The sequence below is a fragment of the Colobus angolensis genome, unplaced genomic scaffold, assembly GCF_000951035.1.
Source record: "Colobus angolensis palliatus isolate OR3802 unplaced genomic scaffold, Cang.pa_1.0 Scaffold6, whole genome shotgun sequence".
In the NCBI taxonomy this organism is placed as follows: domain Eukaryota; kingdom Metazoa; phylum Chordata; class Mammalia; order Primates; family Cercopithecidae; genus Colobus; species Colobus angolensis.
In genome coordinates this window covers 2,767,381-2,780,811 of record NW_012119598.1, presented here as the reverse complement: position 1 = coordinate 2,780,811, position 13,431 = coordinate 2,767,381, and the positions used below count along the sequence as shown (strand labels likewise).

Sequence of the window (13,431 nt, the reverse complement as noted above, 5' to 3'; positions counted from 1 at the left end):
AAGCATTCCAACAGAATGAATCTAATTTTCCCAGCTCGTGCATTTGCATCTCTTTTTCTTAGTCACTGATCTCTACTTTCCATTCTTTCTCACATCTTCTAAACTCCTCCATGTGCAGGATTGTCACATTTAGCAAACAGAAATATAGGATGCCCAGTTAAATTTAAATTTCAAATAAACAACAAATATTTCATTAGTATGTCACAATGGTCACAGGGGCACATGTATTTTAAAAAGTATTATATGTTTATATGTATTAACAAAAATATTCTGTTTATCTGACATTCACATTTAACTGGCATCCTGTATTTTATCTGGCAATCCTCTCCTGTGGCTTTTGATATCACCCTGTGAACATCCAGAACTAAACCCCAGCAATCTCTCCGTGATTCCAGATTCTGTCCTATCCACGACCTAAGGCTTCTAATGCTGCTGCATGCCTCATATCCCAATCCTGCCCTGCTGGGGTTATTGGGTTCTGCTGTATGATACTTGTTTTACAAACATAGACTAAAGAAGTTAGTAACATCTTTGTTTGCCACACAACAAATATATGATTTCCATTGGCATAGACTTCTATAGTCTCTCAGGCACACCTTACGACTAAGAAGAACACTGTCTTCCAGGTATAAGCCAAGTTCTTGGGAGTTATCTTTGAAGTTTCTGTGTTGAGACTATTGGTCTTCCCTGTGCAAAGACTTGATTAGCAAATACTACTTGAAACAATCCACAATTCATAGTGCAGTTGACCACCCTTATGATCAAGGGGATCTCTGTATCCCATCCCATAAAAGCTTCATAGGTCTCACCCTCGATTAAGTGCTTCACTTCTCAAGACAGTGAACAGATGGAGGACTTTTGTAGTTATCATTAGACAACTGTGCCCTGTGTTGTTTTATTATACAACCAGAGAACTGAGGCACTGGCTTTACCTGTCAGCTATGCCAGGGGTGTGACACCATCTTTCTGACTTGATTACACATGCCACATCTCTTAATATTTCAGCTAGACTGAAACAATCCTTTGTAAAAACTTTTGGGGGCTGGGGGTAAAGAACAAGGTAGAACTTTGAATGTTTTATTCATAATTATATTCACAATTGTATTTATATGAATAAGGACTCAATAAGTATGTGTTAAGTAAATGACCAAATGAATAAGTAAACTAATGGACAAATGAATAAATGTTTCTGACTGGAGCATATTACCCATAAAGCTCCCTAGAGACGTATTTAACACATACTCTGTGAAAGTCCCTGATGCTGGGAACTTACCTTCTAAAGACAGTAACTGTTCTTCATAGAATTCAGCATCCAGATTGTACATGTTCTTAGAGGCCCAAACCATCTTGGTATTGACCCATGTCATAAAAGAAAATATCTTATAGCACAATTCTTCCCTCAGATTGAGAACTCTTTCAGGCCCATTAGCTGATTTAGCAGGGTTTTTAGAGCTCATGGATTCACTGTGAGTTCTGAATAACTGTTGTATTACTAAAATTAAGAATCTCTCTGTGTCTTCTAGGGCTTCTCTTGATATTTCCTGTGTGCCCACTGACATGTCCTTGAACTTACAGATTTGCTCCATCCCAGGACCATCGAGGACTGTGGCTTTCACAATCTACCCTCTAAATCGGACCCATGACATTATTTTTAGAGAAAATTTGGATCTGTATGTTTCTGTGGCTAGCTAGTCTTCCTCAGTAAAATCAAAATCATTTCCTTCTAGTGAGTACTCTCCAAATCAAGGTGCACCTTACTTCTCTTGATGCATACTTCCAAACCCACAAAGTACACAACTAGAACAACACTTCTTATCCTCAAACCTTGCTCTCCACAAGGGAACTCGCTTTCAAAAGTATTATTATTATATTACCCAGTGTACTCTTTTTCATAGAGGCCCTAGCTTTCTTCCTTGATCTTTCCTTCCATCCATAATCTTTATGCCAGTGTTGACCAAAACTCCACTCCAAAAGCATTTATTCTTTTCTAAAACAACCTTCAGCTCAAGTTTTAGTAACTAAATCTACTAAAAATCCATTGCTGAACAGGAAGCAGATATCTGGAAGGCCATTTCTGGTAGAAGACCATATTTGGTATCGTTCTCATAGCTTCATTCTAGCTAGCTTTTCTTAAACCTGAACAATAAGAGGTTATGACTACTCTGCATAACTTTTATTTTCAATGCCCTGTCTCTTTCCAGTTCCTGTCGTCCATGAAAATAAGCTGAGCCCATCAACCTCTACTTATCTAGGCCCACATTGGGGGATATTTATAGCGTGGGATTATTGACAGCAGAGCAGACCTCAACAACTGAGGATTTAAGGAAAGTATGGACTGTAACAATTGACTTTGGAGAGGGCTAAATCCCAGAACAGTACTCATGATCTGATGACTCTAACATGCATTGTCCCTCTGTGAGCTCAGATACCATACGGGCCAGAAGGGGAGGGAGAGAAGGAAGGCCTGACCTTAGGTGCAACACAGCAGAAGAAACACAACTCAGTCTGTAATATGTGTTTCTCAACCACCTTTGGTCTACCATATTTAGATATCTTTAATGACAGTAACCAGGCACTTCCTAATAACTTTTTAGATATTGAGTGCGACCACAGCTAATAACCCTGTTTTATAGACGAAAGTCCGAACTTAGTACCCCAAAACATCTTCTTTAAAAGAATTCTGTGTAGTCCTCAACAGCTCTCCTTATACAACAATATCAAAGTTTAAAATAATTATCCTTTTACGTGGTTGACTTGAGGTAGTATTTCTTCCTCCTAAATACCTGGGACTGTGGTTTCTTCTTGATGGTTCTTCCTCACATTACAGTATATATTCGTGTTATGTTTCTCATAGTTTATGTTCCACTTAGTCTTGAGAAGACCTCGAGACCAAAAATCATGAGATGTGATAGTAGATTTTAGGCGTCTGTGTACACTATTCCTTCTAATCAGATAACTTCCCTTTCTCACTTCACCTGGGTAATTTATGTGTCATCTTAAACATCACTTCCTCAAAAAAGCCTTTCCTGGCCTTAAGATGTTAGACATCCTACTATACACATCCATCATGCACATAACTCATGTCAATGTCTGTCTTTTCACAAGGTTATAAGCTCTCTGACAGTAGGTACCAATTTTTCTTGCTTAGAGTCGAGTTTTCAAAACCAAGCAGTACCTTGCAAAGAAACAGCACTCACTCAAACGATATTTGTAAAATGCAAGGATGGATGGATGGAAGGATGGATGGATAAAAGGCTCTCAGATAATTTGTTTATTTAGTTGCCAGAGTTGTTTGATCTGTTAAAAGGGGAATAGGCAAGCACTTGCTATTACACTGCTAAAAAGCAGATATTGCTTGCTAATGACTACACAGATAGAAGTATAATATTCAAGTGAATATTTGTGTATGTTTTTAATTACAAGTAAATGTATATTTTTGCAGGAACAATTTGAAACCGAGTTAAAGTATAAAATGACAGTTAATGGAAAAATTGCAGTGCTTTATTTGAAAAAAAACAAGTAAGTACGTTTATCTGTGATATTATCCTCAGCAAGAGAAAGGCAGCATGTGGAGAGTGTGCTGAGTCTGTTGCTGCTTATGGCTGGCACAAACCTGGACTAATCAGCTTTTGCTCTCAAATGACTCAAGAAGTTCACTGGACTTAGCAATCAGCATAAGTAACCACAACATTTTTGTCTTTCTCTAGGAACCTCCTTGCACCAGGCTACACAGAAACATATTATAATTCCACTGGAAAGGAGATCACCACAAGCCCACAAATTATGGTATTATAGTCTCTTCAATTCTTCAATAGGGGTTTTACCCAGAGCCCTAAAGGCGGTGTCCTTGCTAGGCAAATAATAGAAGTGAAACTGCGTTTATAACATTAGTGCTTTTTTCAGCAGTAGCCCTTACCCAATTGATCTTCCACTTTTCTTTTTTTTTATATTTTGACAAGAGCAAAACAATTTCTTGGCAACTCTGGTAAGTTTTTCCAGCCTTTAAGGACTCCTATAGGAGGGTGGGTAGAATGAGCATGAAGAGTTACATACCTCTGGCGCTCTCAATCTATTTCTATCATTTCTCTAGATTTGTGGTCTCTTCAACCAAGACTGTTTCCTCAATGGCAATTGCAGAATTGTTTTTCTTTAACAATTTCTCTTGACTCCTATTCATAGCCCATGTTTTCTTAGAGCAAGCAGATGATGGTGTGTAGTCATGTGAGGGGTCATGCACCATTACCTCTTTTTCTGAGCTCCATTTTCCATGGGAAGCCCTTCAAGCATTGTTCTCTGTAGCAATAATACCAGAGTTAACATGGGCCAACACCTCATCTGTCCCAAATTAGAAAGGTCCTTCATGGAACACCCACACGAAAAAATGTTAAGAAGGGCATTTTGCTCCAAATGCAGGCAAGAAATGTGCTGATCCAATTTATCTGATAGAACATTTCAGATAAATCAAGAAAGAAAAAACAAAAACCCAATCTGAATAACCCATCCTTTGGAAAAAGGCTTGTAGATCTTTGCTAGAAAAAAGTTAATGAGAAATCAGCCAAAAGGAAAAATGAGTGCCCAGTGTTTTAGGAGCTCAGGTTTTAAACTCACATATTCAAGTTTATTCCATCTAAATATTATTGACATTCATCCTACTTAGTCAACACCGACAGTTAATACCTTGTAAACATTTTGGGATCATTGACTGACATTAACAATTTCAACGTATATGAAAGTTTTTAATTATTTTTTAAACATCTCTGAGTTTACTGTTGTTCAGCAGAATATGATTTGAAAGTATTTAAAGTATTTAAAATCCTGTTTCAAGATTTCCAATGCGGCTTTAGCAGGGGCACTAAAATTCACATGTACGTCTCTTTATAAAACTCCTTTTCCTTTAGGATGATTGTTACTATCAAGGACATATAATTAATGAAAAGGATTCTGATGCTAGCATCAGCACATGTAGGGGTCTAAGGTAAGACTTCAGGAATGTTTTGCATGCACCTGTGATTGTGGTATTTATGTATATATCTAACCAACCAGATGAATCCCAAATATCATTAATTTTTATATAGTTGCATATGAATCATAAGGGCCACAAAATGTTGAAATTTGAAGAAACACTGCTTCTCTTGATAGTGGTTTGTAAATTACATATCTGAATTGCTTTCAAATATATTTTTGTTAGCTTATTTTTAAAATACAGGATTTTGAGTCCCAGTTCTGGAGTCAGAATCTTTAGGGAATGGGAGCTGCTGTCTCTTCTCGTTCCTCACTTTATTTTACTTATTAATTTAGATGGAGTCTTGCTCTGTCACCAGGCTGGAGTATAGTGGTACGATTTCAGCTCACTGCAATCTCAGCCTCCTGGGTTCAAGCAATTCTCCTGCCTCAGCCTCAGCATTACAGATGCCCGCCACCACACCTGGCTAGTTTTGTATTTTCAGTAGAGACAGAATTTCACCATATTGGCCAGGCTGGTCTTGAACTCCTGACCTCAAGTGGTCTGCCTGCCTCAGCCTCCCAAAGTGCTGGAATTACAGGCATGAGTCACCACCCCCAGACTCCCTCCCCACTTTAAGCTCTCTCTCTCTAGATTGTCTTATCTGTGATTATGACATATGTTTCTGTCTGTTAATGATATGCTATGCATCTGTCTATAGTAAGGTGGCTCTTCTGATGTCCAGACTTGATTATTGAATTTTCTTTTTCATATTTTCAGTTGGATATCTTAAAGAAATCTCAATTTCAGTGTGCCTTAAACCAAACTAATGACTGTCTCTTGAATCTGGTACAGTTTCCATGTCTCTGTCTTAATCAGTGGTATAATCAAATAATCACTTGCCCAGTTCAGAAACCTAAATTCCTTGAGGTTTGCTTGTCCCTCAGCCCTGAAATTTCAATCCCTTACCTAGTCTTGTTGATTCTATCCTCTAAACGCTTTCTGAAATTGTTCATTCTGTCTCTACTGCAATATCCTAGTCCATCTACCATGATTCCTTATGCAGACCACTGCAATAATTCATCTTCTCATATCATCTTCTCAATTCATGCATCTCATGGATATGAGCATAGCATATCATTAACACCATAATGATATGAGAGAGAGAGAGAGAGAGAGAGAGAGAGAGAGAGAGCGCTTATCTAGAGAGAGAGAGAGCTTAAAGTGGGGAGGGAGTCTGGGGTTGGTGGCTCACGCCTGTAATTCCAGCACTTTGGGAGGCTGTGGTGGGCGGACCACTTGAGGTCTTGCCATTATCTAATTTTATGTACACTTAATTCAGTCTATTATATTCTCTTGTACTTTTTCTTCACATCAATTATCTATTATAATTATATATAAGTACTTACTGTATAGTTATATATATTCTGTGATTATTTGATACACATCCATCTTCCTCATTTGAACATAAGCTCCATAAGAAAAGAGACCATATCTTTATTTTTGCTGTCTACCCTTAGTCCAATGCCTAATGAATAATGGGTACTCAGTGAATATTGGTTGAATGAATCCTAGTTCAAGGTTTTAGCAGAGAAAATTAGGAAGTTGATAATATATGCAATGTGCTTTACATGTTCTCACATTCAATCTTTACTATCACAATATTAGGAAGGTGTCATGACAAATAAAAGTGGAGAAACTGAGGCTGAGGCTTGTGAGTTTAAAAAATTTTCCCAATGTGTCACAGTGAATGAGTTATAAAGCCAGTATTTTAACACTTATCTATAAAACTCTAAAGTCTCTTTCATTTTAAGGGTACCTTTAAAACAAGTATAGCATTAAAATTGGAAGAATGCTGGACCAAGTGTCAGGAAATATTCATTCTAGTGCCAGAACTGATATGGTTGGTTGCACGACATTCTAGCAGTCACTTCTCCCTAGTATGTCTTATTTCCTTATAGAAAATAAGTTTAGATAATCTCCAAGGTATCTTCAGCTATAAGTTTTACTGTATTTTATCGCCATGAGCTGAAATTGTTTTTGACATTGACTAGGGATTTTAAAGGTCCTCTTTTGGATCTTATAAATCTGTATAAACCTAATGCAGTAATACTTTGTCAAGAAACCAGAACTCTTTTTTTCAGGGGCTACTTCCGTCAGGGGAATCAAAGATACTTTATTGAACCTTTAAGCCCCATACATCGGGATGGACAGGAGCATGCACTCTTCAAGTATGACCCCGATGAAAAGAATTATGACAGCACCTGTGGGACGGATGGTGTGTTGTGGGCCCACGATTTGCAGCAGAACATTGCCCGACCTGCCACCAGACTAGTAGTATGTGTAACTTTATTTTTATTTGAAATGCTTGCATGTATTCTGCCTTCGTTTGCAGAATTAGCAGTGCAATTTACTGAAACTATAGTCATTGTCGAAATTAGTGAGTTATAGAGACACTAATCCTTAAATATTGCTAGACATTAATGATTCATGTAACAAATAGTTAGGAATCAACTATTTTCTTTTTTTTGAGATGGAATTTCACTCTTGTAGCTCAGGCTGGAGTGCAATGGTGTGATCTCAGCTCACTGCAACCTCCACCTCCTGGGTTCGAGTGATTCTCCTGCCTCAGCCTCCTGAGTAGCTGCGATTACAGGCATGTGCCACCATGCCTGGCTAATTTTTAGTAGAGATGGGGTTTCACCATGTTGGTCAGGCTGATCTCAAATTCCCGACCTCAGGTGATCTACCTGTCTCAGCCTCCCAGAGTGCTGGGATTACAGGCATGAGCCACCGCACTTGGCTGGAATCCACTAGTATTTTCAGCAATGTACAAAGGTTAAAACTAAGTGTAAAATGTAACTGCCCTCTAGAAGCAGAAACCTGTCACAGTATTCCCTGTAGCCTATAATGAACCACAAAGATATAAAGTATTATTATTAATTTGCTCTTGATTTTAGCCAAAAAGCTACAGAGTGATTATTATTATTTTGAAGTAAAACATCCTCCTGTCATCATAAATTCATTCAACAAACCTCTCTTAAAGTGCTGTCACAGGCGCTGGAGAGATAGAAATAAGCAAGATAGACATAGAATTTGGCTACAGGAACTTAGACTATTATTTTATGTGTGGAATTCTGCTTCTAGTCATAGGAGAAAAATGAATCTAGTGTTGTGTTTTAGTCTGTAGAGCACATATCAAAATATCTTTGTTGACATTAGTTTTATTTCCTTGTTGATACTACTTTTATTTCCAATCCTTATTTCAAATCCAATCATTTCTTTTAAATGTTCTCAGAGTCTGTGAGCACAGGGCATAATTGGTCTAAATAAAATTTCCAGTCAGTTTAATTTTCTGTAGATTTAAATTCTACCAGCAAGTTCAGTGGTAAAGGTAAATACGTAGTCAAACCCAGAATACGCCAACACTTTTAAGCGCTCTGTAGGTCACATATATCTCTAGTATGAAACTTAAAAACCAAATGAGTCAAAAATAATGATACCCATAATAATTTGTTAAGAAATATGTATGCATATTATGACATTAAAAGTATAAATTGTCAGGGGGAAGATAAAAGTCTAGAGTTTTTATACATGACTGAAGTTTTTATTGGTATAAGATACTCCATTTACAACTATAAGATGTTTTATGCAAACCTCATGGTAAATACAAAAAAAAAAAGAACTATAGCAGATACAAATGATAAAGAGAAAAGAATAAAAATGCAGCACTATAGAAAAATGACCAAATCACAAAGATAAACAAGGGAGGAAGAAATAAAAAACAAACAAACCTATAAAACAAAATGGCAGTAGTAGATCCTTTCCTATAAATAATTACTGGGAATATAAATGGATTAATTTTTCAAATCAAAAGATAAAGAGTGCCTGAATGGCTGAAAAAAGATCTAACTATATGCTGCCTCCAAGACACACTTTTAAGCTTTAAAGACATACATTGGCTGAAAGAAAAAGAAAGAAGAACATATTCCATGTAAATGGTAACAAAATAGACAAACTCTTAGGTAGACTAAGAGAAAGAGAGAGAAAACTCAAATATATAAAATCAGAAATGAAAGTGGAGATTTTAAAGATGTCTCAGAAATAAAAAGATCTTAAAGGACTAACATGAAAAATTATTTGTCAATAAATTTGATAGCCTAGAGAAAATAGATGAATTCCTAGAAAAATACAACCTATAAGGGTTGCATCAGAAAGAAGTAGAAAGCCTGAACAGACTAATAACAAAGAGATTGACATAGTAACAAAAACCTTTCAACAAGGAAAACCTAGGACTAGATGACTCTAGAGCTGAAAAGTATCAGACATTCAAAGAAGAATTATTACCAACAATTTTTAAAATTTTCAAAAAAATAGAGATGGAATGTGTACTTCTTAACACTTTTTACAAGCCCAGCATTACCTTTATACCTAAGCCAAGACATAGACACCAAAGAAAGGAAAACTACAGGCCAATAATTCTGACAAACATTGAGGTAAAAATTTTCAATAAAATATTAGCAAATCAAATTCAACAACACATCCAAAAGATTATACATCATAATCAAATTGGATTTATTCTTGGCATACTGACTTAACATACACACCTTGATCAATGTAATATCAATCATATCAACAGACTGAAAGACAAAAAATGCATGATCATATCAATTGGTGAAAAGGCATTAAACGAAGTTCAACATGCTTTCTTGATTAAAAGTTTAGGCAGTTAAATAATAGTGTGGAGTTAATGGTTCTTGATTTGAGAGTTTAGACATAGAAGAAAAGTTCCTCAACATCATAAAGGCCATTTATTTATTTATTTGTTTATATATTTTAGCAGTCAAATATGCCTTATTTTATTAACACACAGTGTTACAAATTTTCTTGATTTAGGATATTTGTAAACATTCTATAGCAGCTAGTTTCCCAAAACTACATCAAAGTTGATAGTTTATAATCAGAAAACTTTTTTACATGCCAGTTACATTTCAGAGATTTTGTCATTCTTATATTCTTCTTTCTTCATGGAAGTAAGTGCTCACTCAAATACGTGGATCTTCTTCTGAAATTCGTTTAATATGTAACTTTTGTCCTTGGCTTAGTTGGAATTCGAGTTTTGATAAGAAAGGTGTGGTTAAGTGCACATAATCATAGGCTTTCAGCAACCACACGAATGTTGATAGTGTACAATGCAGTTGTTGATGATTAAAGCATAATGAATATTTAAGAACACTTTTGCATTATTTTATTTGAAGCTGGAATGATGTGAAACTCTAAAATATGTCTCAGCCCAAGCAATAAGGTTTACCTGCCCACTCTTCTTTCTCTTTATTTTTTAAATTAAAAGCCATTTATGAAAAGCCACTGATAACATCATAATCAATCAGAAAGGAGAAATAGAAAGCCATTCTTCTGGCACCAGGCAAGGATGCCTACTTTTACCACTTCTGTTAAACATGTACCAGAAGTACTATCAAGAGCATTTAGAAAAGAAAAGGAAACAAATGTTCAACTTAGAAAGGAAGAACTAAAATTACCTCTATTTGCAGATGAAATGATTCTACCTATAGAAAACCCTAATGGTTCCACTGAAAGCCCATTAACACCAATAAATAAATTCAATAAAGTTGCAGGATATAAAATCAACATACACAATCTGTGACATTTCTATCCACAAAACAACCTAGTCAAAAATGAAATCAAGAACACCATTCCATTTATAACATAAGTAATACTTGGGAATAAATTTTATTAAGGAGGTGAAAGACCTGTACACCAAAGGCTATAAAACATTGATGAGGGAAATAGAAGAAAATGCAAATAAATGAATATTCCATGCTCATGAATTAGAAGAATATTGTTAAAATGTTCATACTACCTAAAGCAATATGTAGATTCAATGCAATCCTTATAAAAACCCCAATTACAGTATTTACAGAAATAAGAAAAAATCTTAAAATTTGTATGGAACCACAAAATATCCCAAATAGTCAAAGGAATTCTGAGAGAAAAAAGACATCATACTACCTGATTTAAAGTTATATTACAAAGATATAATAATTGAAACAGTATAATGGCATAAAAGCAGACACCTACACCAGTGGATCAGAATCGCAAGCTCAGAAATAAATCCAGACATATATGGTCAATTAATTTTCGACAAGGGCACCAAAAAGACACACTGGGGAAAGGATAGTCTCTTCAATAAATAGTGCTGGGAAAACAGGATATCCACATGCAAAATTGTGAAATCGAATCCTTTTCTTATACCATAACTAAAAATCAAACCAAAATGAGTAAGAAACCTAAATGTAATATCTAAAACCATAAGACTCCTAGAAGAAAATAGAGGGGAAAAGCTGTTTGACATTAACCTTGACAATGACTTCTTAGATATCATACCAAAAGCTAAGGTTATAAAAGTAAAAATGTAAACAAAAGAGACTATATCAAACGAAAAAGCTTCTGCACAGCAAATAAAACAAACAAAATGAAAAGTAATCTAAAAAAAAGTGGGGGAATGAGTGTCAAATATATAGAGGTAGAGAATAAAATAGTGGTTACCAGGGTCTAGGTAGGGACAGGAAATGGGGAGATACAGGTCTAAGGATACCAAGTAGCCAATGTGCTGGGTAAAGCAGTTGAAAGATCTAATGTACAATATGAGGACTGTTAAGGACAAACTGTAGACAAATTTAACAGAGTTTAATTGAGCAAAGAATGGTTTGAGAATCCAGCAGCCTTCAGAACCAGAAGAGGTTCAGAGCAACTCTGTGCTGCTCGATGGTTGGAGAGGATTTATGGACAGAAAAATGACGTACAGAAAATGTATTAAGGTACAGAAACAGCTGCATTGGTTACAGCTTGGTGTTTGCCTTATTCGAATATGGTTTGAAGAGTTGGCCACCTTTGATTGGCTAGAACTTGGTGAAACTCCTGTATGTTGCTGTGAATATCGACTCCTGGGTTTGCTTGTATAGGCCTCCTATCCCTCTTTCTCCACTCCTTGGTAACTATGTGGAAAGAGCCTTGCTTTTGAGACATTTTATTGTTTTGACTTTCCTCTACCTCAGGAGTGCTATTCCTTCTCATTTCCTTTCTATCACCCTTGCTCTGATTGGTAAATATTAGAGAACCTCACATAACTCAATCCTGGATCTTTATCTACACATTCTTCCTAGGTAATCTCACCCTGTCCTGTGCCTTATTTAAATAGGAACTGCGCACTAATGGCCATCAGATGTGTATCTCTAGCCTCTGCCCCTCTCCTAAAGGCCAGACTGTTATAATTATCTTTTTAATACATCTACTCAAACATCTGATATCACAAACCTAAAATATGTCCCAAAAAGAACTACCAATTTCTAAACCACAAACAAAACCTACTCCTCTCGTTTTCTCCCCACTACCACCACTCATCATTTGTTCAAGTTTGGATCTAGAAATTGTCCTTGATTCTCTTTTTCTTCATCCCTCCTTACATGGTATCCACCAGCAAGTGCCTCCGACATATTTCAGATGTTTTACTTTGCTCCCTTTTCTGACTATGCCAAGGTACCATCTCATAATAACCATGGCAACAGCCTCTGCCTGACCGGCCCATCCCAGTTCAGCAGAATCCACACCACACAATCAATCCAGTGCCATTTTTATTGTAAATCACATCACATCTCTTTTCTGTTCAAAGCCCTCTGATGTCTTCCCATAGCATTTAGTATAAAAGCCACACAACTGACCACGGGTCACAAACCCTGATATGATTGTCATCCCATCGACCTCTCTGGTCTCTTCCTCTCTTTACTCCCGGTCTCTCGGTGACCTCCCCCATTATGTTATACAAAACACAAGCCTTTTTTTTCCTATGCTCTAAATACGCCAATACTATTTCACCTTAGCGTCTATTTACTAATTTTTTTTTTCTCTGCTTGAATTATCTTCCAATTTATCTTTCCTTGCCTGGCTTCTCATTTTCCTTAATACATCTGCTAGACGACCAGCTCTTTAGATAATTTCACCTATTCTGAAACAGCTACCTAGTAACTCAATATCACATGCCCACTTTAATCCTCCACATAGCACTGGCCACCATCTGATACATTTATGTTTGTCTCTTGTAAGCTTCATCAACAGATAGACCATGTTGATTTCACTACTGCATTTGCAGTTCCCAGAGCACTCTCAGTGTATTGTAAGTGCTAATAAATATTTTGTTCCCATGGAGGGTAGGAAGTAAGTACATGTCTCATTAGATAACATCTAAAAGTCTATCTTCACAAATTTGTTCTTTGTAATCGAACTTTAGTTACCTACTCAAAGACGTGCACTTCCAGAAATGCAATCTAATAAACTTTGATGAGCTGTTATTTAGTAGGAATAATCTATTGGTCCCTTTTCAATGAGACAATCCACTATGTAACTTTTCTTTCTCTCTTTTTTTATTTTTTATTTTTTGAGATAGAGTCTCACTCTGTTGCTCAGGCTGGAGT

At 36.3% G+C, this 13,431-nt stretch overlaps 1 protein-coding gene across 1 annotated transcript in view; it reads left to right on the top strand.

Moving 5' to 3' along the window:
* Nucleotides 1-13,431, top strand: part of ADAM28 (ADAM metallopeptidase domain 28) — a 62,021-nt gene that overhangs the window by 12,570 nt on the left and 36,020 nt on the right. Inside the window, exons 3-6 of the mRNA XM_011962894.1 lie at nt 3,443-3,519; nt 3,708-3,786; nt 4,899-4,975; nt 7,087-7,279. Coding sequence (XP_011818284.1) covers nt 3,443-3,519; nt 3,708-3,786; nt 4,899-4,975; nt 7,087-7,279 — 426 coding nt within the window. The remainder of the gene's footprint in view (nt 1-3,442; nt 3,520-3,707; nt 3,787-4,898; nt 4,976-7,086; nt 7,280-13,431) is intronic.